Source organism: Pelobates fuscus, chromosome 9 (genome assembly GCF_036172605.1).
Source record: "Pelobates fuscus isolate aPelFus1 chromosome 9, aPelFus1.pri, whole genome shotgun sequence".
Classification (NCBI taxonomy): domain Eukaryota; kingdom Metazoa; phylum Chordata; class Amphibia; order Anura; family Pelobatidae; genus Pelobates; species Pelobates fuscus.
Genome location: NC_086325.1, coordinates 161,541,839 through 161,569,306, shown reverse-complemented (window position 1 = coordinate 161,569,306; position 27,468 = coordinate 161,541,839). Strand labels below are relative to the sequence as shown.

General features: G+C 41.6%; 1 protein-coding gene across 1 annotated transcript in view; it reads right to left on the bottom strand.

Moving 5' to 3' along the window:
• The window catches only part of STKLD1 (serine/threonine kinase like domain containing 1), a 29,712-nt gene extending 4,547 nt beyond the window's left edge, over positions 1–25,165 (bottom strand). Inside the window, exons 1-19 of the mRNA XM_063431679.1 lie at positions 25,071–25,165; positions 24,396–24,482; positions 23,788–23,832; positions 23,010–23,084; positions 22,777–22,830; positions 22,529–22,633; positions 22,263–22,333; positions 20,405–20,520; positions 19,295–19,407; positions 18,157–18,317; positions 11,952–12,076; positions 11,332–11,439; positions 9,128–9,244; positions 8,393–8,533; positions 6,663–6,791; positions 5,992–6,120; positions 5,778–5,906; positions 5,500–5,640; positions 4,055–4,134 (exon numbers count right to left, since the gene is read on the bottom strand). Coding sequence (XP_063287749.1) covers positions 4,055–4,134; positions 5,500–5,640; positions 5,778–5,906; positions 5,992–6,120; positions 6,663–6,791; positions 8,393–8,533; positions 9,128–9,244; positions 11,332–11,439; positions 11,952–12,076; positions 18,157–18,317; positions 19,295–19,407; positions 20,405–20,520; positions 22,263–22,333; positions 22,529–22,633; positions 22,777–22,830; positions 23,010–23,084; positions 23,788–23,832; positions 24,396–24,482; positions 25,071–25,085 — 1,941 coding nt within the window. The 5' untranslated portion in view covers positions 25,086–25,165. The remainder of the gene's footprint in view (positions 1–4,054; positions 4,135–5,499; positions 5,641–5,777; positions 5,907–5,991; positions 6,121–6,662; positions 6,792–8,392; positions 8,534–9,127; positions 9,245–11,331; positions 11,440–11,951; positions 12,077–18,156; positions 18,318–19,294; positions 19,408–20,404; positions 20,521–22,262; positions 22,334–22,528; positions 22,634–22,776; positions 22,831–23,009; positions 23,085–23,787; positions 23,833–24,395; positions 24,483–25,070) is intronic.
• Positions 25,166–27,468: the final 2,303 nt, after the last annotated feature.

The following is a 27,468-nucleotide window of genomic DNA, read 5'->3' as shown; positions in this document are numbered from 1 at the left end:
ACTCGAACAGAAATTCTCCACTGGGACCGCACCGATTCATGTATCCGCTTCCTCAGAAGAACAACCCTCCCAGACTGCCGCTCCTAATCGAGCCTCAGTAACCAGACGACTTACAAACCCAAGATTACACACAATTGGCAGCAAAGAGACTGTCCTAAACCTCCACGTGACCGATGCAGATACCATCCACAACACAGAGATAAGAATGAGATGTAATGTTTATTCGCCCACAATATGTCCCTCCCCCCATAATACTGTACTGATATCCCCTCTTGGAGGTATAATGTATATGCTCTAGCGGGCCTCGGCCTGCCGCCCCCCCCTTAGCAATGATCTCAATTGGAAACCTAAGATCTGCAAAGTGCACCAAGCTTGCTATTTCAATGTAGTGGTTTTTCCCAGGAGCACTGTTCGACAGGATAGCTTAATCCTTTAACCAACTCTAATGCTGCAGCTCTGGGTGTATCTGAATAGACTGAACAGTAGCGGCCATGGTTCACCCCAGTGTTCCCCTTTTTGATTTTTTTTTATTATGTTTCTCCTATTCTTTTAATTGCTGTTATATTGTTATAAATATGCATAACTGTACATGATGGGTGGGGCATCTGGGCATGATGACGAAGACTTGCCCGAAAACGACTTTCCGTGGACCTCTGTTTCTACCTTTCCTCGTTCATAGACTACATTTCCCCTTACATCCGTATCCACGCCATACATTGAGCGGTCGGACGGCGCTCCCCATACTCTACTGGCCTAGACTGTAAGCCCAGTAGCCACCTCCTGAAACCTCATAGACTTATCGAGGGCTCAACACCTATCCGCCAAAGATTTCACATTTTATTCGCACCCCCACAAATCATATTCCCGAATCGACCACTTCTTGGTGGCCCCAAACACCCTCTCTCAAGTAGTCGCCACCAGCACTGGCTCAAACTCATGGTCGGACCATGCAGACATATCCCTGATACTACACATTCATATCTTGACCCAGCCCTGGACTTGGTAATTGAACCACTTATTATTACACAACAATGATCTAACCGGGACTATATCTAAAGACATTACAGACTATTTTGAATTTAATACCGACCCCAAGGTGATATCCCCTATGACCCTATGGACAGCACACAAGGCAGTAATCCGCGGAAAGTTAATTAGCCTGGCAACAGCCAGAAAGAAAAGCCGAATACAACAGATCACAGATACCATGGTCGAAATCCACCGCCTGGAAGCTCAGCATAAATCAGACCCAAACATGACCTGTCTTGACCAACTGACAGCAGCCAGGGAACTCTTAAAGCGCTTCACCCTAGAAGACACTTCTAAGGCCCTCCTCTTGGTTAAACAAAAATTTTATGAAAAAAATAAAGCCGACTCCATGTTAGCACAACGGAAGCGTCGCATAGAATTGAAAATAATTTTGCGCATTTGCAACTCGAAAGGGGATATATGTGACCTCCCCGACCGAGTAGGAGACATCTTCCAGACAAATTACCAAGATCTATATAACCACACGACATTACAGCAGACTACCGCTACTGACGTCCCCAAACGCAAAAAAGACATTCCTGAATGCCTTGAAACTCCCCTCCCTACCCACGGCATCCAGCCAGGCCTAGACAGAGGAATAGATGGTGGAAGAAATGACCATTGCCCTTCGTTCCTTTAAGCCCGAAAAGAGCCCAGGCCCAGACGGGTTTGGGGCCCTGTACTACAAAACCTTTAGCCAACACTTACTGAAACACCTATGTGCAGTATTCAATGCCATACTACGCAGTGACAAACTCTCGACGGACATGGTCACGGCCAACATTTGCCTTCTCCCAAAACCCAACAAGCGCCACGACGTTCCAGGTCATTTCAGCCAATATCATTATTAAATGTTGACTTAAAAATCAAAACCAAGGTGATGGCCAATAGGATTAATCCCCTCCTTAACTCACTAATCAATCCTGACCAGGTGGGATTCATCCCCAATAGGCAAGCAGCAGACAACACCAGGAGGGCCATAGACCTAATATGGTTTGCAAATCACAGACACATCTCCACAGCAATAATATCCCTGGACGCCGAGAAGGCATTCGATCGCCTTCCCTGGCCCTTCCTCTTCCACACACAATTCGGATTCCCATCGCAATTCTTAATATTTCTAGAGGCCACCTACTGCCATTCACAGGGAGCACTCCTCCTCCCCAACATTAACCTCCCCAGATTTACCAACTCTAAGGGGACGAGACAGGTATGCCCACTTTCCCCCCTCTTGTTCCCCATATCCCTACAGCTCTTGCTGGAGGCGATACGGTCCAGTCCGGGCATAGAGGGGATTAACATCAGAAGCCAGCCCTATAAAGTTTCTGCATATGCAGATGACGTCCTCTTAACCCTAACTAACCCGGCCACCTCCATAGCCCATTTATTACAACTGATACACTCGTACTCCCTTATCTCGGGGTATAAGCTGAACATAACAAAATCTGAGCTCCTCCCGATTCACATATCTAGCGCTGACCTCACACATCTAAAAGAAAAATTCCCCCTACGAATATGTGAGTCTGCCTAGGCATACAACTCACCCCAGACGTCACAGCCCTGTACCGAACAAACTACGCTCCAATGCTTGCAAAGGCATACGCTGATCTCAAAGCATGGGAATCATTGGGGATCTTGTGGCTGGGCCGTGTCGCTTCTGTCAAGATGAATCTCCTACCCAGTTTTTTATACGTGTTCCAGACCCTCCCTGTCTCGTTCCGTACAGCGGACCTTACATCCCCTGCAGAACGCAATTAATAAATGTATCTGGAATGGCACCAAACCCAGAGTTCGCAGGAAAACATTATATGTGCCTAGGAAGTCGGGTCGGCTGGGCCTCCCTAACTTCTTACATTATATTTACGCGGCACATTTGACCCAAAGTCAAATGTGGCACCTGACACCCATGAAGAAATTATGGGTGGATATTGAACATTCAATCTTATTGAACATTCAATGAAAATAAACTAATAGCACGAGTAGCCCTGGCCACCCGCAGGGCAATTGGAGGAGTATGGGCATCCACCAATATACCCCTACAAAAAGTGATACACAAGAAAACCTGGACATGGACAGACTTACGGCACAAATACACGAAACCCCCAAAACGTTCCACAAAGTGTGGGACCCCTGGTTGGAGGAGAACACATCGCTCCCTTGGTAGCCATACACACCCGCAGCAACACAGACCACAATTAAACCCAGAAATACTTACTGCCATGACTCTCCCCTCTCCTGCTGCCCGCCCCGCCAGGCCTTACTCCTCCTCCCAACCGCTCCCCCCCCCCATACCAGGGGGAAGGGGGAGGGGGGGGAGAGGGGCGCAGGGCCCGGCAGCCTTGTGCACACACACGGCCTCCTACCCACTACCATTCAGATCCCCCTCTCTTCTACTAACACCCTTACTCCCTACGACCTGAAAATCACTATTCTCAATAACCCTTATATCAGGCCAAACCCAGAAAACCACACCCCCACAATGACAAATCCTACATGACAGCACAGGGGACCACTGATCACAAAAAGAAGGCACCCCAACCTGGATGAGACAACCCTTTTAAGATCAGGCCGGACATAACCCCCCAATAGCGATACCCTAATGACAACATATACAAAAATTCCTCATGGGACCAATCGCAAAGGGCTATGAAACCTTGAAAACAAATGAGGGTATCTATGTTACAATTGCAACCTTAAACATAGCTCACTGACACCCCGCAGTAATACAGGCCTGCAATGTAATGTTATGACCTGCTCTCTTTGTACTACTCCTTACCTTTGCCTAAATTGTAAACCAATTTCTTGTTACCTATTGAACGTTTACCTATGTTACCTTTACATAAATGAAAATGAAAATAAAATAAAGAAGGAAAAAGGAAAAAAATAAAAAATAAAAGATGTTTCATAAAGTCCAATAAACTGAGAGCGGTTGGAGGAAACAGATGTCACGTATATATACCTGCCTCAGCACACATCTTACGGACGATTAAATCAAGCCATTGTACACAGAGAGAGATCTACATACCCGTATTCCATCATTTTTGACTTTTACTTCCTGCATGATTTCGTCTATCTCAAACGAGCGCAGTTCTGGCAATGTGAATTCTGGAACACAGGACAGGTTTACAGGATCAGTTTTTGGTTTAATCCCTTTAAGATCTGTTCCCTTATTTGCTATTGTGGAGTCCACCATTGTTTGTTATCAGATCTGTCCCTACATTCTGTAGATTTGTTTTTCGTGGGTTTTGTTTTTTTACAATGCTGCCAATGTTCTGAGATTTTAGAGTAAAATCATGCCAACAACTGTATAAAATAAATGAAGCGCTACTCTTCCTTGTGATACCTGCCAGCACTGATTTAATTGTAAGCTATGGGGTTTATTCACTAAACAGTAAATTGATAAATGAGTCACAAAGCTTTGGCTTAAATAGCCACATGAAAAAAATCTTACGTTTGATTTCTCTGTTTCAGCTATTTTGACTTAAAGGAACACTGGGGACCCTAACAACTTCCTTGATATAAAGATGTTATGGTTCCAGGAGGTGCCCGGCGCTTCCTTACCATTAGGGGTTAAAAATAGGATCCGGCTCATTGGTATTAAAGCTCGATACGCTGACGTTTCTAATACCACAAAATATAAACAGCTGATGTCTACTTTTACTGTAGCAGCATATAGCAAACATAAATAAAAAATAAGTAAATATTTAAATATATTTGAGTCGGTCTGTTAGCAGCATTGATCTGTTTTACTTTGTTTTAAGTTTTTGGGACTCTGATGAAGTTCTTATATATAGAACGAAACGCGTAGGACCTTGGAGCCTTTTAAATATATATTTTTAATAGATTTATGTTTGCTATACGGTGCTACAATAAAAGTATTTTCACATTACTAAATCTGGATTCCTGAGTCCGTTCCTGAATTGGGCGATTCCAAACAGACAAAGAGGCTTTTATCACCCATCTGCATTCATTGGGGAAGGCCCCCATAGAGCTATGCACATTCCACTGTCTTGTGAGTGCAACAATTTAAAACACAGGAATTACAGTTATATGCATTACTGCACTATGTATTGTTTTTCTTTTTTGTAGATCTTTTATCAGCCAGATCCTATTTTTTATCATTTTGAATATAAATATTTTACTTTTTGTATGCCATGTTGAATTCCTGACAATTTAAAGTTGAGTGTATAAACCATGTTTTTTCTTCTAATAACGGATTGTATGTTTTTTGTGATCTGTGCTCACCCCTAGTCTTTCCATTTTACCTGTAGGACAACCACTTTCATGATGCTAGAACAAGTATGTCCAACAGATAGTACTTCCGCTTCAGCCGCAGGATGGCAAAATATTACGGGAAACAGAGTTTAGCGAGAGATCCTTGACCAAGTCCGATAGGCTATCCCATTTCTAACAGATGTGTTCTTTGTGTAGATCCAGTTGTGCATGAAATGATGCATGCAAGAAACTCACCATACTGGGCCATCTCATTAAACAGAATACAGATATTCTCCACGATCTCTGGATTCCAAGAGAAATAACGGTAAATGTCTTTAGCATGGTGAATGCAATTCCATCCAGAAACTGGTAATATGGCTTGATACGCTGCCACTTCTGAAATCACAAAATATAAAAAGCTGATCTCAAGTATACAGAACAAATATGTAACCCCACTCAGGTAAATTCCCCACTTAAAACCATCGAATGGACGGTATCGGCTATAACCGCATGCAAGGACTTGTGGTAAGTACCGTAATTTCGCACCAGGTTGGCCAGTATCAAACAGATGTTTTTAATTAGAACATTCTCAATCCGATTATGTTGATAACATTCCAAACACACAAATATTACCGGCTCGATCTGTTTCTCTGACACGTAACCTGCAAATGACAAATAGGATATTTTACATACTGGTAAGATATGCATGGACATTTTTAGGTCAATAGCTTTAGATGTGGAAGCCACCTTTCAAACACAGTATCCAGAGGCAGTAGAAGGCTGATGTCATTAGTGACACATCGTAGAGATTGTTTCTGATGAGAGAAAGGATTACTTCAACGCTATATTTCAGCAGTTCAACGTCAGAAGGCCTTTCTGTAAGACAAAGGGGGGGAAAATACTTTTTTTTCCCATCAATACAAAAATGCTGTTTTTTTCCCCATAGCTATGACCTGGACCCTAGGCAATTCCATCTCTAAATTCATATATCATCGCTACAAGAACAAACTTTTTTGGATGGAGATTTTAAGACATGTTGTGGTCTTCCAAGCCTCCTCTCTAGTTCATGTGTAGACAAAACTTAAGACCGTGGGATGGAAAATGAGATTCACGGCACAATCCTTGTTATCAGAAAGGAGCAATAGTTCTTGCCTCTTTTATAAATCTATGGTTCCTGTATTCACAGGGGAATCAGTCATGGATGATGCTGGCATATGAAGACATGTCCCAGTGTTGTCAGTGGCCGACAGAGTATCCTGCTATTTACAAAGGAAGTCAGATCTGTCTGAAGGATGCAGTGCTCCAGCTCTACAAGGTAGGCATCAATGAGAAGGTCACCTGGGGTTTGGACACCATGGGACACGCATGGTCAACGCTCCTCCACCTGCAGCCATTGTAATAAAGATCTTAGTACTCACCTGTCATAGCCATACTCCACAGCAGGTCACAGCTCGGAGTACATAGATCTGTGCTATCCTGTGAGTCCTCCAGTATCTTCACAACATCCTGGAGAAATCCAGTTTTCTCCAAAAGTTCTGCAGTCTTACCTAAAAATAAAATGTTTAATGGTTTTATTTAAAAACACCTCACCTAGGCAAAAAAGAATGGGGGTTTAGCCAGGGATGTATCTACAACGAGGCAAACAAGGCATTTGCCTTGGGCGGCAATTTTCAGGGGGCGGCAAAAAACGCCGCCCCCAAATGCCCAGGCAAATACCTTGTTTGACTCATTTTATGGGAGCCCAAGAGCTGGCCAGCTGGCCACCTTTGGGCTCTCCCGGGGCAGGCGGGCAGTGATTTCCTGGGCGGGAGCACTTTCCCCTGAGCTCTTTGCTCAGCTCCCTCGCGCGACCCGCAATGATGCCGGGAGCCGGAATATTATGTCATTTCCCGGCTCCCGGGCATCACTCTGCGGCGCGCAAGGTAGCTGAGCAGAGAGCTCAGGGGAAAGTGCACCCTTGCCACCCGCCCACCCTTGCCTTGTCTTGCCACCCTGCTTGCCTGTACGTCCTGCCCAGCAGCCCTACTGGACCCCAGGTAAGAAATCCACCAAGCTATCCCAAACGTAGGGAGGCTGGGTGGATTTAAATTTAAAATAAATAATAATAACAATAATTGTGAGTGTGGGGAAATGTGTGTGTCAAGTGAATGTGTGTGTCAGTGAATGTGTGTGTCAGTGAATGTGAGTGAATGTGTGTGTGTGTTTCAGTGAATGTGTGTGAGTGAGTGTGTGTGTTTCAGTGAATGTATGTGTCAGTGAATTTGAGTGTGTGTGTGTCTGTCAGTCAGTGCGTGCGTCTGATAGTGAGAGTGTGCGTCTGTCAGTCAGTCAGTGCGTGCGTCTGTTAGCGAGATTGTGTGTCTGTCAGTGAGTGTGTGTCCGAGTAAGTTTATGCCTGTCTATCAGTGTGTGTGTCAAATCAGTGAGTGTGTGTATGTCATTGTTTGTCAGTGTATATGAGAGTGTGCGTCTGTCAGTGAGTGAGCGTCTGTCAGTCAAAGTGCGGCCTTGACAGGAAGGGGTGGGGAAAATTTTAATTGGAGGAGGTGCCCGAGCACCGTCCTGCCTAGAACAGCACAAAACCTAAATACACCACTGGGTTTAGTTATAGTATATGATCATACATTGCATAAACCTGCCACAACGTCAATGTACCCCATTCTTGGCCTGCTTTTATAAGATTAATCAATTTATTTGGGACATTTTTCCTCCTGCCACTCTCTGCAGGTCAAGGTTAAAGATATATATATGATGAATTACTACATGATTCAACCTTTAAAACTATCTAGAAAAACCTGTTATACTAAAAAACTAAAAAGGAGAGTTCTAGTTATGGAAACATGTCCCAAAAATGATCCCATGACGTTACCTGACCTTATTTGGTCAATAATGTCTAAATGTAAAGGCCTTTTATATAAAATAATGCAGTAAGAGAAGTCTTAATATATATATATTTCTGTAAACATTTGTACATTTCCTGTTTTACTGCTGTAAAAAAACAAAAGCCCAAAGACTGACAAAGGAAATTCAAAACATAAACCAAAATTGCCTAGTGAGAATCTAATTTTTTTTCCAAATTGGCCATTTGTGTCTACTTTTTCAGCACTTTTTTCGATAGAGAGGGAATGTTTAAAAGATTATCTCTTACTGTTGGCAGACATCGTGGCCAGTACACTAAGAATCTGGAATACCAGCTCCTTGCTTTCATGAAAACGCCTTACTGCGCCAACCAAAGTAGTCAAAAGTTCGTTATTTACAAATCCGTCGCCACCTTCACTTTCTTTCAGCACTAAAACAGAATATAACAATACCAGAATGCAACTGAATTAATATTGCTGACCAACTGCTTGTTTTGTGTATCTTTGTAACGTGCAAAACTGGTGCAAGACTCATGAGAAGGTGACAGGTGTGTAATTTGCCAAGTAACACATTCACAAGCAGGTATGATGAAATCTAATTTTATATATATCTCGCAAACCTCTTCAACAATTCTTAATATACTGTATTTACTCAAATCTAATGGGCACTTTTTTGGAAAATAAAGTTCCCAAACTTACATTCGCCACCAAGACATTTTTCCGCTTCCAGTTTTCAAAAATTGAGGTGCGCATCAGATTCGAGTAAATACGGTATTTCTCCAACTCCATAGGAGTTACCTACGGGTTGTCATGATGTTTACTGGTTTTCACTGACTACTTGTTATTGTAAAGTTATTTCTGGGGAATTTACGAGAAATATTAAAACGATGGATGCTGACCTCACAATGGATTGAGGTCGAGAAGACTAAATATTGAAAATAATTAATAATAATAAAGAAAATAATAAACATCACATATCTTCCAAAAAAGTTCAAAGGTAAAAGAGCAAGGGATTCATTTCTCACCCTTTCTTACAAGATGTTTCAGAATCTTGCTCCCCTCCAGCTGTATGTCTAAAGAATCGGCGTGTAATCTCATAGCCTGCTCTATAAGACGGACTACCTCTCCTTCACACGGTAAACCTGCAGTGGAACAACAAATATTACAGCAAATATAATGTTATAAAAGGAGAATGAAAGCATTGCATTCGTGAGATAGCTCATTTGGTTAACACACCATTTGTAGGAGGAAAATTTCAGCGTTACAGGTTGACTAGAGAATCAACTCAGTGTTGCATTCTTTTAACACTGATAAAAATAGAGGATTTGATAAGCTGACACTCTAAGCCAATGAGTTAAGTTCTGCATTGCTCTTCAGCTATGGTAGTGGAGGCAGAGAACGGCACCCAGTGGACACCAGATAAAAAAAAAAATCTAAATGTTTACAAATGGTCTGCCTTCTTAAATTGGGGAAAGGGAGAGAGCGGATATTAGGGAACTCTTGGCACCATAACTACAACAGTGTGCTTTTAGGGTTCCTTTAAGTACTAATGAGTTTGATAAACATAGCTATTATTAATGGTTAAAAAGCAATTACATGTTTTAATTTTAGTATCTTCAAATTCTTAATTAAAATCTGGTTATACCAGTTATGTCAGAGCTGGCCGCGGGTCTCGCGAGATTTAGACTGGGGAGCTGGAGGTGCTGCAGGGAGGTGAGTAAACGCTTGCTGCCCGCCACCCCAGGACTGCCGGGCTTGTAATGAGCCCGGCGGTCCTGGGAGGCATTATCGAAGCACCCACTCCCCACTCTTATTCGAGTATAACGCGCACCCCTAATTTTAGATTAAAAATCGGTACAAAATTTTGCGCGTTATACTCGAATAAATACGGTAAGTATTTTTAAAGGGACTCTGTAGGCACTAAAACTGCTCCATCTAATTAAAGTGGCTATTGTGTCTTGGCGCTACCTTCTCTTTTCGTTTTGCTGTACTGTCTTAAACCTTGTTGGAGTTTTTTGAGGGAGCCTCATTACTTAGGTGCCTTCTTCTTTGCCTGTGTATTGATTTGGTTGAATAGTGCTGACCTCTTTGCTTGTTTGTTTCTATTGTGTCTGGCGAGCCTATTTTCCCCATTCAGTGTTAAATCGTTTTTACTGTTTTAATGCTATACAAGAGTCAACAGCTGCTTGGGCTAATGAAGAAGCATTAGCCTGAGCAGCAACAAGTGGCTGTGGTTGGCTGAGAGTGTCAGCTAACCGGTTTCAGCCTATCACAGCGCCCATTGCTGGCATGAATCGGTATGGCTAGAAGGAAGTGCCATCTCTGCCTTAGCCACACCTCCAGTGGGGGTGGGGCTATGGGAAGCCAGGGACTCTCATTCAGTGTTACACTGCTCCAAAATAGTTTAACGCTGAATGGTGGGAGAGCAGCAGAGGACTCCAGGCACTATAACCAATTCAGTTAGATGAAATTGTTATAGTGCCTACAATGTCCCTTTAAATTATTGTTGTATCGATGTAGCAACTGTTTAAATTTATGGATGTAATTTCCTGGCAGCACAATCAGTGCTTTAATGGCTGCTCCTGCTGCATAACTTGATTGAAGGCTAAGGACAGCCATCAGTCAATGGAGCCTACAGGCTTGCGGTGGCAAGTAACTTTTTAAGGCCTAGCCCGGTAGTGTAAGCTTGGATTTTTATAATGCTTTTAAAATGGTTTAAATTCAGGAGGGTCTCTTTAAAGCAGCTCTCTTACCTTCTGAGGTCTTAGCATATTTTTTTTGGTGTTTTTGCTGCTTGTAGTGCAGTGGCCGCGTGATGCAGGGATAAGTGAGTTTTACTTACCAGAGCCTGTCCCTCGTGGCCACTGTTACCTTCTGCAGGGTCCTGTTCAACTCCTGGTGCTTTGTCTTCCTGGAGTCAGTGCTGTACTCTCACACTACACTGATGTCTATGAAGTATCCCTCCCAAGACAGAGAGTTTTACTTCAGCTATCACTGGTACTGGCTGAGGGCTTGACAAAGGTTTAGAGTGGGACTCCGCCTTTTTGTCAAGCTTTGTCAAGCATAGGAAAATTACACAAAATAAAGTAGTCACTACTTTGTCTTAAGATATATTTTGACAGTTTCAACACAGTCTTTATAAGCATTTTTTTTATATTTTAGAAATGGGAATTTTGGGGTGGGGTGTGAAGGAGACACTTTAAAATATTCTGCTAATTGCCCAACATACCATCTGGGTGTGCTGCACGGCTGGACAGGTGTTTGAGTGCGGACATCTGTGCTTCTTCATATTCGCTATACTTCTCCATGTACTCTGTAACAGACAGCTGGGGCGCTGCTAAAACCAAAAGAGAATGAAGCACAGGACGGTATTCAGCAGAGATATTATTTTGCAATTGAACATTTTTATTAAAGTTTAAAATCATTTTACAAACTCACGGAGAACAAAATGTAGGGATATTTTCTTTTTAAATGTTACTGTTTAGGGATTGGGGAATTCTGAGGTCTAAATCCCTCCTTACTTATCACCCCATCATTTTTTAATAACCACAACTGGAAATCTGCCAGATTTTCCTCTGTAATGCTGGGTTTGGAAGCTTATTGCCAGGTCTTTTGACCAACACCCTATTCTCTGCCCATTATTAAGTAGCAGTACCAGGCATGGTTCTACCCCCCAAACTGCCCATTTCAGGATACCCCCTTTCCTGCCCAGAAAGGACAAGGAAATATCGCATCCCTTAACCAAGATAATTACAGAGTGTTCACATCTGGTAATAACCAGCCCAGGCTTAACCATACCATATACATTAATTAATTGATTGTTACCAGTGTTGCCGAGATTTATTTTACCTGAAACGTTCTCTGTTTCTTGCATCTTGTCTGCCAGTTCAGGTGGCAACCGTTTCTTAATCCCAGCCAAAGGAGATCCAATAAAGGTCAAGCAAATTTTAATATAAGGGTGATTCACCAAGTCACTATAGTCCCAAAAAAACCCGGAAAATAGTTAGAGTCATGCTAAAAACAAAATAATTTATTATGTATCATATGAAACAAATTACGTAGAAATACAGACACCGCAGGCATTACTAATCAGGGAATTGTGGACAATTGACAAAAAAAATGGAATATGTACACCAAAATGCCAAAATTCTCCAGTTCAGATATATTTTTTTATACCGTATTTTTGCCACGACAGCTATAATAAGACCCATGGTAACAGAATATAATAGAACATCAGCATGGCTTATATGATGGCAGCCCAATTTTTATATTTAAAGAGTAGATTGCAGATTAACATAACAGAGAGTGAAAGTGTGTAGAAAATAGTTCCCGCTTTGACAGGAAGATTAGTATTGGCCTAAGTGTATTAGAGCTAGAATGAACGCGTGATGTGCATTTGCGTAGTGATATCTAGCGGGAACCATGCCCCCTAAGGGAGAAGGCCAGTACAATTTACAGAACTGCTTCAAATCTCTAGAACTCACACAGCTGTCTCACACATCTAGAACTAATAGAACTGCTTCACACCTCTAGAACTACTTCTCATCTCTAGAACTCAGAGCTGCCCACTCCTCTAGAGCTCACAGAGCTGCCCATTACTCTAGAACTCACAGAGCTGCCCGCTCCTCTAGAACTCACAGAGCTGCCCGCTCCTCTTGAACTCACAGAGCTGCCCACTCCTCTAGAACTCACAGAGCTGCCCACTCCTCTAGAACTCACAGAGCTGCCCATTACTCTAGAGCTCACAGAGCTGCCCATTACTCTAGAACTCACAGAGCTGCCCGCTCCTCTAGAACTCACAGAGCTGCCCGCTCCTCTAGAACTCACAGAGCTGCCCACTCCTCTAGAACTCACAGAGCTGCCCACTCCTCTAGAACTCACAGAGCTGCCCATTACTCTAGAACTCACAGAGCTGCCCATTACTCTAGAACTCACAGAGCTGCCCGCTCCTCTAGAACTCACAGAGCTGCCCGCTCCTCTAGAACTCACAGAGCTGCCCACTCTTCTAGAACTCACAGAGCTGCCCACTCTTCTAGAACTCACAGAGCTGCCCACTCTTCTAGAACTCACAGAGCTGCCCACTCTTCTAGAACTCACAGAGCTGACCATTACTCTAGAACTCACAGAGCTGCCCATTACTCTAGAACTCACAGAGCTGCCCATTACTCTAGAACTCACAGAGCTGCCCATTACTCTAGAACTCACAGAGCTGCCCACTCCTCTAGAACTCACAGAGCTGCCCACTCCTCTAGAACTCACAGAGCTGCCCACTCCTCTAGAACTCACAGAGCTGCCCACTCCTCTAGAACTCACAGAGCTGCCCACTCCTCTAGAACTCACAGAGCTGCCCACTCCTTTAGAACTCACAGAGCTGCCCATTACTCTAGAACTCACAGAGCTGCCCATTACTCTAGAACTCACAGAGCTGCCCATTACTCTAGAACTCACAGAGCTGCCCATTACTCTAGAACTCACAGAGCTGCCCATTACTCTAGAACTCACAGAGCTGCCCATTACTCTAGAACTCACAGAGCTGCCCATTACTCTAGAACTCACAGAGCTGCCCATTACTCTAGAACTCACAGAGCTGCCCATTACTCTAGAACTCACAGAGCTGTCCACTCCTCTAGAACTCACAGAGCTGCCCACTCCTCTAGAACTCACAGAGCTGCCCACTCCTCTAGAACTCACAGAGCTGCCCACTCCTCTAGAACTCACAGAGCTGCCCACTCCTCTAGAACTCACAGAGCTGCCCACTCCTCTAGAACTCACAGAGCTGCCCACTCCTCTAGAACTCACAGAGCTGCCCACTCCTCTAGAACTCACAGAGCTGCCCACTCCTCTAGAACTCACAGAGCTGCCCACTCCTCTAGAACTCACAGAGCTGCCCACTCCTTTAGAACTCACAGAGCTGCCCACTCCTTTAGAACTCACAGAGCTGCCCACTCCTTTAGAACTCACAGAGCTGCCCACTCCTCTAGAACTCACGGAGCTGCCCACTCCTCTAGAACTCACGGAGCTGCCCACTCCTCTAGAACTCACGGAGCTGCCCACTCCTCTAGAACTCACGGAGCTGCCCACTCCTCTAGAACTCACAGAGCTGCCCACTCCTCTAGAACTCACAGAGCTGCCCACTCCTCTAGAACTCACAGAGCTGCCCACTCCTCTAGAACTCACAGAGCTGTCCATTACTCTAGAACTCACAGAGCTGCCCACTCCTTTAGAACTCACAGAGCTGTCCATTACTCTAGAACTCACAGAGCTGTCCATTACTCTAGAACTCACAGAGCTGCCCACTCTTCTAGAACTCACAGAGCTGCCCACTCTTCTAAAACTCACAGAGCTGCCCACTCCCGAAGAACTCACAAAGATGTTTTACATCTCTAAAACTCACAGAGTTGCCCCACTCCTCTAGAGCTCACATTATTTTGGACTCTTTCCCTCTCCATTCTTCAGACTTTCTCTGAAACTTATCTTAAGCTCACTATTCTGCCAATCTTACCAAAACCCATCTTCTGTTTTAAGTCTGCTAGATAACATAATCTGCCTATGTCCCACCTGTATGTAAATCTCCCATGTTACTCAGTTTGTGTCTGTCAAACTAACTTCTGTTAGTTTCACTTTTAGTCACAGGGTCCTGCACTTTGCAAAGTATATATACAGACACAAAAAAGGAGCTTACACTTTAATGTTAATTCAAATTATACAAAGAAAAACTCAAGTTATTCAAATGTGCATAGGGATTATGGATAGTAAGATTTTAAACTTAGAAAAAAAAAAGAATTACGCTATGTATTGGGGCTGATGAGTACTAAGGTCATTGCTGCCGCCCAAGAGTAGTGGGAGTTTGTATGTTTGTACACGCAGACACACTTTGTATTCTAGATGCATAGGCCGACCCTCTGGTCTGTATCCCAAAGATGAGTGACAATGCAATACGCCGGACATTATGCATGATTCCAGAAGCGTGTTTGTTTTTTTATAAACAGCTGTCTTTCCCTAACTCAGTTTGTGTGCAGGTGACTTTTCCCTCCCCCATCCCTTGTCCATCTCCCTCCCCATTCATTCTTTTTATTCCTCCTCTCCCCTCTCCTCTTTATTTGTGTACTAGTCCCTGGGAGTCTCTGAATAGATCTTATTGAATAGGTCATGCAGGGCTAGATTTACAAGTCAGGCGTCGGCATGCACAAAATTCTAAGGCACCTCCTGCCCCCCCCTCCCCTCAATGCTACAAGTGGTTAGGGTAAAGGGGTGTCAGAGAAAAGGCAGTGTTTACATTACAGCCAAGGGACACCTCGAGTCCCTAGGCTGTAATGTAAACACCATCACTCAGTGACCATCACTCAGACGGCCCCTAGAGGTGCTTCCTGGGTCTTTGACGGTCAGCGTCTCCACACTCTGTATGGAGGCGCTGAATGTCGAATCAATGCGTTTCTATGAGGAGGTGCTGATTGGCGCAGAGCGATGTTGTGCCAAGCATGAGCGATAGCCTCCCAATGCTTCCCTATGGGAAAGCATTAGATTGGCTTAGATCATCAAGTTTGATGATCTATGCCAAGGAGGAGGAGCCAGCCGCGACTGGAACCCGCTCAGCAGTGGAAATAGTGAGTAAATCCCCTTTTTAACTGGAGGTATGGGGAAGCCGGGGGTCTAAAACAGCTATTTAAACCTATAGTGTCCGGAATACACGTTTAAATTTAGCATTTTGGTACAGGTGTGTTTTAGGATTATTGAGTTTAGGGTTAGAGTTTGGTTAAATGTAGTATTGGGGTACATTAGGGGTTTTGTTTTTAAGAGGTAAAAGGTTAATTCTAATATATTTACAAAGTACTCACCCTCCTATGTCTTGTGTAGCTCAGTCAGCCTCTAAGATAGATTTAAGAGCTGGAGGAGTTGGTTACACAGTGAGTATCACTGAGAGCTTCCCCCACTCCTCCTACAATGACTTTCCTGGGTCAGAGGTTACTACTAGGCAGTTGTAAGGCGATCCTTTCCTCTTTTTGTCCAGCAGCTCTGCTATCTCAGCTAACAGAGGGCACTGGTCAAGGCTCCAAATATTTATCTATCCCCACCAACTCAAATTAGCACATTGTAAGTGCTGATAACAGGCACCCCCTATTATTATTATTATTGCCATTTATATAGCGCCAACAGATTCTGTAGCGCTTTACAATACAATACCCTAGTGATCAGGACCCTGTAGGGGAGTGCCTACTCTGCCCAATGGGAGATCCGGCCCGGGGTCATGTATAAAGCTCTGTTATGCATGTTTTTAGTACCCTAAAGTGATATTATGCAACTTTTCTATGTTCTTATAACTAGTTGACTTCTATTGCATTGAAAAACTCTAATAAAACATTTAATTGCGAAAATAAACTGCAAAAACTGCTTGCAGTACAGCTCCACATCACCGTCTCCCTCTTTTAAGAAAAAAAAAAGAGATACAAACTAACATGAGGCGAGTACATTTCATTCACTGAATGAGATAACTAGACCCACTCCTGCAAGTGAATGGAAGCCGCTGCAGAAGTTTATGGCTTAACAGGAATATGCAGATGGGTCAAGATGGGCTGGGAGAACGTATCCAGGTAATGGAAGCAGAGGATTTATTGCACAAGAGAGATATTTAGAGATGATTGTCTCTTATAAATTTGTTAATGTATTTGTTTAAAGCGTTAAAATGTTTGTTCACACAGAATTCCCTATAAACAGAATCCCACTCAAAGGTATCCACATAAACTGCAGCAGATCGGGAAAAGACAAAATAACGGATACCTATCTGGCCTGGACTTTCACCCTAGATACCAGTACTAACAGGGTGTCCCAGACCCTCTCAGTAAAGTAATACTGCCTGATATTATTTTTAAACCTTTGTCCCTCTAATTTAAGACTATGTCCTCTTGTTGTGGTAGTTTTTCTTCTTTTAAATATAGTCTCCTCCTTTACTGTGTTGATTCCCTTTATGTATTTAAATGCTTCTATCATATCCCCCCTGTCTCGTCTTTCCTCCAAGCTATACATGTTTTTTGTTTTTTGATATTCTAATATTTTATTTGAGTTTTATGATGACATGCCATACAACAAATCTCCAAGCTATACATGTTAAGATTCTTTAACTTTTCCTGGGAAGTTTCAACCTGCAATCCATGATCCAATTCAGAGAAGGGCTACTAAACTGGTTCATGGATTGCAGGATAAAACTTACCAGGAAAGGTTAAAGGATCTTAACATGTATAGCTTGGAGGAAAGACGAGACAGGTGGGATAGAAACATTTAAATACATAAAGGGAATCAACACAGTAAAGGAAGAGACTATATTTAAAAGAAGAAAAACTACCACAACAAGAGGACATAGTCTTAAATTAGAGGGGCAAAGGTTTAAAAATAATATCAGGAAGTATTACTTTACTGAGAGGGTAGTGGATGCATGGAATAGCCTTCCAGCTGAAGTGGTAGAGGTTAACGCAGTAAAGGAGTTTAAGCATGCGTGGGATAGGAATAAGGCTATCCTAACTATAAGATAAGGCCAGGGACTAATGGAAGTATTTAGAAAATTGGGCAGACTAGATGGGCCGAATGGTTCTTATCTGCCGTCACATTCTATGTTTCTATGGCTCTGTAACATTATGAAATATCCTGCCAAACCATCCACTGATGTAGGCTGAGGAGCCACCAAAATCGCTATACATAAAAATCCACATGGGATAAGTGCAAAACTTCCTTCAGCCAGTTCATTGGAATCAAAGTCTTTTAAACCACACCCGAACAAATTGATTAGTCCGGGTTTTACCTGTTGTGTCTTATTAAATGAATACGATTCTACAGGTAAATCCCACACGAATCGATTAGTTTGGGTGTGGTTTAAAAGCAAGTTTAATTGGAATAAAGAGCTGAAACTATTTATTTTGTCTATTGCATACTATATAGCCATCTATGGTTCAAGTCAATCATGTGATATAAACAAACTGCAAACTGAACAAATAATATACAACAATATCACAACAAGACAGTCAAACAGTTCAATTATGTTTGCCCGTAGAAATCCCACGCTCACCTTGCTGTAATTCTGTGTTCTGGACAAATCTGTAACATTCTCTGCAAAACCTCACAGAGTTCACTCGAGTAACCAGTTTCATGCTGAAGTGTGTTTAAAACTCTCTCTAACCCTGATGGATCAGCCTTGATCACCTGTAGCAAAGTAGATGACTCGGTTTCCTACGAAAGAATACAAATAATTACACAGCTGATTAGAGAGAGAGAGGCTACATAACGGTGAACTGTGTTTTATGGGAAAATGATGCCATCATAACAAACCATGAATTGATGGTTGATTAGCTCTTGAATGTCTCCAGAAACCCGGCACTAATTAGCCATAATACACGCTTTACCTTAAAACGTCATTGTCGCCCCCGCCCCTCCTCCCGCATTAGAGATAGAATATTTATGAAATACTGATTTTGACTGTGTTGGAATTTCATTTAAATGACTTTGTCTTTGTAGATTTCCTACGCCTGACACTTCTAGACACTGGGCTCAGCTACCGTCTTCTAGAAGTGTCAATCCCCCCGAAGGCCGCAGGCAATTGCCTTTATCTATCTAAAGGCCCCCACTTTAATGCATATTTTTTTTATTACATTCTTTTTCTAGGCTTGGGTTAGTGTATTATGGATGAAGTTAGTGTTAAGGCATTATAGGGGTAAAGGCTGGGTACAATGTAAGTGTTAGGGCAGTGTCAGGTTAAAAATTTGTGTTTATGTGTAAGGTTAGTGTAAGGATTAAGGTTAGGAGTAATGTGCTAGGTTAGTGTCGGGTTGAGAGTTAGTGTTAGTTTATGTGTAAGGGTAGTGTAGGGATTAGAGGTAGTTCAAGTGTTAGGATTTAGCACAAGAACGAGATGAATTAACATGGCGTTAGCTACCACTCAGTGCAGACATGAGACTTATACATCCTATTTCTACCCAAGATAAGGGTAACAGAAATGCATGGAGATATATACTCCAATGGGATCCACCAAAACAGCTTCTTTTGATAAAATAGGTTTCTACGTTTAATATGAATTCTAGTTTCTGATATAAACGTTTAATATGAACCTAGTTTCTTTATAAAGTATAAATGTACAAAGAAATAAAACCATCCGCCATTCTGTTATCATGATTTGGTCAGTCGGTAAAAGTTTTTCTTTTCCAACATACTGTGTGTGAGGCGCATGTCATAACGTCTAGAATAATGCTCCCTACGGACCAGACGTCTGATTTCTCGCTGAACGAAAACTTTGTTGTTTCTGGTGCCATGAATAATTTTGATTCTGTGATTAAATGAGAGGAGAAAGTTATTTTGTATAAATACATCATTTAAAAACATGTTCTAGTGTAGCAACTGATCGATATATATATGGGGATTCTCAGGGTTTTATTTCAGCATCAAGGTATCAAGCTGAATAGGCAGATTCTATTGGTCTGAGTTTGAATTATCAGATTCCCAGAGTGAATGAGCAAATCCTCAGGGTCTCAGTGTGAATGAGCAGATTCCCAGAGTGAATGAGCAGATTGGGAGTGTGAATTATTAGATTCTCAAGGTGAATGGGCAGACAATTAGGGTCTCAGGGAGAATAAGCAGATTCTCAAGGCAGAGTCACATTGTGAATGGGCATATTCTATGGGTATTATAGCTGCTCTGTCACTTTCTCTCTTCTTGATCCCTGAGCCTTTATATTGGTCTTTTTGCCACCCCCCTCAATGATTGTCAATGATTGTCAGTGGTCCAGAATAGTTAAACCTACTTTATCTCACATCTAGCCGGCACCACTAGCTCCTTATTCATGATGCTCCTATCTCAGTGTTTTTAAGATGAAGATAGCAAAAAGTCTAGGGTCTGTGCAATGAACCCCAGGAGGCTTGCCTTGCACTGTGTTGGCTCTCAAGATCTTATGAGAGTCTACACAGTAAGAAGGTGACTCAATGCTTGAGAGAGATGAGTGAGAAGCGGACAGTCAATGACAACGATGACAAAAGATGTGGAGCTTAAATAAAGCCCAACCTTTGTCAATGTTTGTCAACCTGCAGATCCTTCATAAGGAAAATATATTTCCTATCCATTTCCTGAAACAAGACCACTTATTTCAGGAAATGGGTAGAACACATGCATCATGGGAAATATAATTTGCAAGCCCTGGGGACCCAAGATCAGGCATCATTGAACATGATCAGATTCCAGGAACAATTCCAGTGAAGTCAAGAACGCAAAACTCTAGTAGTACATAACATCCTCCTTTGACATCCAGACATCCACTAAAACCTGCTCACCGGGATACACTCTGATCTTCAATTTCATCTCATCCATCACCAGCGTCTCCACAAGAAAATCACTGATCAGGAAAGTATCCTTGCCTTTAATAAGGATGTTACTTGGTTTAAGGTTCCTAAAGCAGCACAAACAGACGAGAACAATGAGTGAACACGGAACATCCCACAAACCAATCTGATTATTAAGACACATTGAATTAATGGAACCATCCAATCAAGACTCCTTCACTAATACAGACTCATCCTGAGCTGACCAGGCGCTATAGAAATACAGACGGCAAATAGCAGATTGCTCAGTGCGGTCGGAGAGTCTTTAATGTGTGGAGATGGAATGTCACTGCATTGGTATTTAAATGGACACAAAAGGGATCACTAAAACATGAAAACAATAAAATGTTAATGGAGAGGAAAGTCTATATATTGTCTTGTGATCTTTGAGGTTACCAGTGTTCCAAACAGATAATCTGCCCAACTGTTGTCTAAAATGTAATGGTTTAGTCGCCTTTACAACTAAGACAGGCAGGTTACCATAGAGGTTGTCTTAAAATGTTTGAACCTCACAGGATTTCATAAAATCCCAATCTGTTATGTGCACTACATCCCAAAGATACACAGCAAGCCTTATTTTCATAAGGTGACTGCAAAGACATAAACTGATACTAGCATCACTAGTAATAAACTATTAACTATGTAGTGGAATAAAGGAATACTTTTTCATAAAACTATTATTGTCCCTTTTGAATCTTTGAGTGACAAATGTAATTTGCAATTGCTTGAGCACACCCTGGTACTTATATTTCAGATTTTATACTCGCCATCTTAAATGCTTTGTATAGATACCTTATGATCATCTAAAAAGCGCAATTTACTACATTTTTTATGAGGTTAGCAGCAAATTTTGAGTTTTTGCAGGTGAGGTAATTAAAAGTTGGGGCAGCTTGAATGCAATGGGGAATTGGACTTCACATGAATTTATTGGAACCGTACCACTCTATAAACCTCAAAATTAGTCCAACCATGTCCAATGTACCAAAATATTTCGACTGGTAGGTCCATCATAAGTGGTAGGAATAACCTGACTTGATAACATATGTAGGAATGCTGCTTAGAACAGTTCTCTACAATAAATTATATGTATACATACATAAACTCTCCTTCTAAAACCATGTTCCTTCGTGTTCTAGAATGCCATGTACTGAATCGGCGGACACAACCTTCTGCAGCATTTTTAGAACCTCCATAAATTATAAAAAAATTTTTTTTAAAAAATGGTCTTTTTTTGCAGCTGAATTGTGGATCCAATATAAATGGATGTCCTTGTGTGAATCTTAGATGAGGATTGTCTAATTACATGAGCACTGAATGTAATCATACAATAACAGAATAACCTGTTTTCAAACAACGTTCCTGGTCCTTTGATGAACTGTAAAAAGCCCAAAGCAATCAAATTACCGCACTCATTACAAGTAACTAAACAGCCTTGGGGAAACCTATTTGGAGACATTTATGACTCCGTCCAATGGTCCCCAGTGCTAGCGTTTACCGGTATGTTTATTTATTTTTATAAACACACAACGGAGTATTTAGCCTTTTTCGAAAGGTTTAATACCATAAACAGAAAACCTAAACATATATAAAATAGTTCATTAAAATCAGGCCGGATTATTAAACTCTAAACTGCTGCTATTTAAAATTTAAATTGCTAAATTTAGGCTAAAACTGTTAATTTTAGAAAGTCCTCTAACTATGTTATAGTCACAACTTGGCTATTATGGCCTTAAATGTTGCAATTCAGATTTGAATGTTTTTAGCGACAACCCTGATTATTTTCCTTTTATGAAGAATTGTCAGGACCTACCTGTGGAGGACTTTCTGTTTATGAATATAGACCAGCACATCAATCATCTGGCCGAGAAAAAGCTGAATTGTCTGTTAAAAAAGGAAAACAAATCTATAGAGAGCAAAAGAACAGAAATGGGTCACAGCAGGACTGTACAGTATGAGATCATATCATATTTTTGACACAGTCAGAGTATGCAACATAAGATGACATCATATGTAACATATCCTATGTTAAGGTCACAGGGACTGATCCTAAATATATTACTTTATTTCACTATGTACCTTTTCGTCTATTTTGGTCTTGGCTTGCCTGTACTCTCGCAGCATGACATCCAAATGGCCATTATCAGAATAGTCCATTACCAGGTAAAGGAAGAGAGAGGAGATCTGAGGAGGGAGCAATACTATTCTCATTACCAGCAAGGTGACATTTACAATGAAAGACCCTGTACATGGCAAACAGATATTTATTGAATGTATCCTTCTTCACTGTGTTACATAGTGACAGTTATACTGTTAATAGTACTCACCAATGTTTCCAGAGATGTCATAGCGTCTGCCAAGTACATGTCGACAGTAGCAGGCTATGGAAGCTCCAGGAGAAACAGCATTTAATCAATGTACATAACCTGCCATACCAGCTAACTCCAGAGAAATAAAACACATACTAATCGTTTATATAACTTTGTGTGTTTTCTCATTATTCCAAAACAGCTTCATTAGACAGATATGCTTCTAGCGAAACAATAGGATCAAGGTTTACCTTATTATCCCAGGTTATGAAGAATTCCTTATACGGACAGATGTTGGGATGATGCAGATCAAGCAGAACCATGAACTAAAGTACAAAGACAAAATGTAATGTAAGGCAAAGATGTGTATGTCTTACTTTAAAGGACCACTATAGGCACCCAGACCACTTCAGCTCAATGAAGTGCTCTGGGTGCCAGGTCCCTCTAGTTTTAACCCTGCAGCTGAAAACATGTTTCACTGAGGGTTAATCCAGCCTCTAGTGGCTGTCTCCCTGATAACCGCTAGAGGTGCTTCCGCAATTCTTACTGTGAAAATAACAGTGAGAAGACGCTGGACGTCCATAGGAAAGCATTGAGTAATGCTTTCCTATGGGCTGTTTGAATGCGCGCGTCTTTTGCCGCGCATGCGTATTCTGCGCTAACATCGGCAGGAGGAGGAGAATTCCCCAGCGCACAGGGTTTTAACCCCTTCAGCCCAGCGGGAAGGGGGCCTGAGGGTGGGGGGGACCTAATGACCCTATGGTGACAGAAAAACAAGTTTGTTTTCCTGGCACTATAGTCCTCCTTTAATTTTTCAAAAGTAGGCGGGAGAGCTTGCAAAGGCTGTAGATAAGAGATATTCAGGTTTTGCAATCTGCTTTCAGATATACACCAATGAATATATGCACAATTAAATGCAACTATGTTTTTGTTAGGGGTATATCTACTAAACAGTTATTTGCAATCATTTTTTAATGCCTCTCCCCACCAGGTGATACCTTTTACTCTGTCTCTTTGTAACATACTTACCTCTTTTAATGCCAGGTTTGCCTCTTGCTCATCCATGCACTCCACCTATGAAACAAAGATTATAAGTGATATTAACAAACCACACTGAATTCTAAAACGTTTTAGTTGCACGCCCATTGCAGTGGGTTGCTCAAACAATTCCACACGTGGCGTTCCTATGTTTAGCATTTTTTATTGGTATAAAACTCTTGAAAAAAAAAATCTAGCTAAAAGTGATTAGTGAATGAAGGCCTTATTTCTGAAACCTATGGAAAACTCAAACAGAATGTAGCATTGTTTCCAGTAGTTAAACCCTCCTTGTTTAACTCACAAGTAACTATTTGTAACTTGACTGCTGGCTGCCTTTAGCCATTGATCAAGTTACATAGCAGAAGGCAACGAGCATTGCGTTATTAATCACTTAACTTGGAACTATGAAAAATCGACAAGTGGTTTGCAATTTATAGGTCAAAATAGCCAAGCGCAACCAATGACCTTTAACATTTAATATAATTACCGTTAGCTTTAATGAACTTTGACAAAAAGTCACATAACTGGGAAGAAATTCTGCCATTTGTGATAACTGAAATTTTAGCTCATGCGCTGTAAAATGTCAATAGATTTCTCACCTTCTTTAAAACACATTTGTTTTTGCTTCCAATTTCCTCGCCAATACAGGTCTCCCCAAATGTTCCTGGTCTCCATTCTTCCAAAATCTGCCAAAATTCCAAAGACATCAGCGATAAAAAAAACCAATCAATTGCAGCACATGCCGTTTCAAAGACGCTGGAAAGGACAAAGAGCCCTAAGAGTAATAAGTGCCTGAACGCTAATGGCAAACACTTTGAGCACCTTTAGTAATTATAGACGTCAAAAGTAACACGTATCGTCTGAATGAAGTTAGTATTCAAATGTTTATACCGGTTTTTATTTTGCTGAAGTGTATATATATATATAATTTATTGAATATATTTTATCAGAGTTTAGAGTCAGCTGGAAATTTTATTTTATATTTACTGTTTTTGGAAGATTTGGGCTAAAATCTGTTGCCCCAAAACTTAAAAAAATGTACATTTCTGGAATAATTTAAAATATTGCTATTTTCTCTTTTTTCCCCTCCTTGTATAGACCTGACCCTTTATGGAGCTCTATGAGGGAGGGGGGGGGGAGACAATTTTGGGGTGATATTTAGCTCCCCCTTCTCTGACCCTCTCTGGGTTAGTGCTGGGAATTAACCCTTTCCTTGCCAGTTAGAGGACACAGCCAGGATGAATATATTGTTTATAAATAGCTGGCCTGCTTACCTTGTACTTCTCCATCCCGTGTTACCTACAGAGGGATATATTCTGTGTATAAAACTGGGAACTGTTAACACTGCAACAACACAGGCATTGGCAGAGTTAGCTGGTCTCCATGGGAACGGAAGCAGCGCGCATGCGCAGGCTGTTGGAACGCAACCCGTGTGCGTTCCACGCATGCGCGTTGAGTGGAACGCGGAAGCGCGCCTGGATCTGGAACGCATCACACTGTGACATCCAATATGGCGGAATAGTCAGCTCAGGACATGCCTGGCTCTCAGTGTATGCCTGCTGACACCTTATAACTATGTAAACCTCACTTTTCACCACTCAGGACATGTGGTGATTGCTGGGCATTAAAAAACAAAAACCCACAAACAATAAATGACAAACCAACAGACATTTTATTGAGCTAAGAGGGACACTTTCATTTTAGGGAGGGGGAGGTGTCCAGGGGTGGATCAGTTTGCTTAACTTTTGTGTGACTTAATAATAATAATATATAAAACTAAAATGTCATTTAGAAGAAGAACAATGTATCCTATTTACACAGACTGATTTGTAAACACATTTATTGTAGTTTAAAGACACATTACTGGGAGTATTGTTGCTGTGGAGCTCTGTTATACACTCAGACACATCACTGGGATTATTATTGCTGTGGGGCTCTGTTATACACTCAGTCACATTACTGGGAGTATTATAGCCGTGGAGCTCTGTTATGCACTCAGACACATTACTGGGAGTATTGTTGCTGTGGAGCTCTGTTATACACTCAGACACATTACTGGGAGTATTATTACTGTGGAGCTCTGTTATACACTCAGACACATTACTGGGAGTATTATTGCTGTGGAGCTCTGTTATACACTCAGACACATTACTGGGAGTATTATTGCTGTGGGGCTCTGTTATACACTCAGACACATTACTGGGAGTATTGTTGCTGTGGAGCTCTGTTATACACTCAGACACATTACTGGGAGTATTATTGCTGTGGAGCTCTGTTATACACTCAGACACATTACTGGGAGTATTATTGCTGTGGAGCTCTGTTATACACTCAGACACATTACTGGGAGTATTATTGCTGTGGAGCTCTGTTATACACTCAGACACATTACTGGGAGTATTATTACTGTGGAGCTCTGTTATACACGCAGACACATTACTGGGATTATTATTGCTGTGGAGCTCTGTTATACACTCAGACAGACACACCAACATTATGGAGCTCCTAGAAAGGAGGGACATTGGGATAGAAAAAAAAGAGACAGAGGGATTTATACCCAAAATAGGGACTGTTCCTCCTAAATCAGGACACTTGGGAGCTATAAAAATATGCCATTTTAATTGGATTCGTGTTTTAATATGGCTTTGCCACTATAACTGTAAACTGACGGGTAAAATAATGTTTAATCTACTCCATTCATTGCCAAGAGATCTGTGACATTGAGAAGATAAGGAGTGTATTTTCAGTTTGAATGTTATGGTAAAATTTTAGAATTACTCCCAGCTCCCTACCATTCCCATTTTATTGAAAATTCATCTGAATTTTTGGGGATTCTTCAAGGAATTGAAGGTTTTGGGTCAAAATAAATGAGCTGTAAATTTTGAAATTCTGATATACTGTCGTACAATTTGCGTTGCCGTGGTAGACCCCTGACAAATCACTATTTAGAGAATAATAGTGAACTGTGGTTATCTGAAAAGTTTAATGTTTTTATGGATGGATGGTGCTATACAGCCTTGCTACGATCACACAGAGGGGATTTGCAGATGCAAGGACTTTACTTTTTAAGTGCATCAGGAGTTTTATTGTGAGGATTTTTAAGGAGGCCTATGTCAATGTGAAAAAATTTATGGAAAAAGAATTAGTCATTGAGTGGCTACTCGAGTTATAAATTAATGGGTTCTTTTCACCGAACAGTAAATTGCTAAATTTAGGACAAAATAACATTTAGAAAGTTTCTCATATTCAACTATAGCACCTATCAGCTGTCAGGTATTCAAAGTGAATTCGAAATTTAGCCAAAATTGCTAAACTAGAAAAATTCCCTAAATAGGTTAATCTGCCGTTAGACTTCTTTGGTGAAAATATGAAAATCGATATCTAAGCCAGTTTTTCACCTTCCTTTGCCAGTCAGTCAGTCAGTCAGTCAGTCAATCTCTAAGTTACCCAGTCTCTCCCACCAGCAGTCAGTCTCTCCTTACACTAGCCAGTCCCTCCCACTAGTAGCCAGTCTGCACCACCAGTAGTCAGTGTCTCCTTTCTCAAGCCAGTCCCTCCCACCAGTAGCCGGTTTCTCCTATAACTAGCCAGTCCCTCCCACCAGTAGTCAGTCCCTCTTATCACTAGCCAGCCTCTTCCACCATTAGCCAGTCTCTCCTAACACTAGCCAGC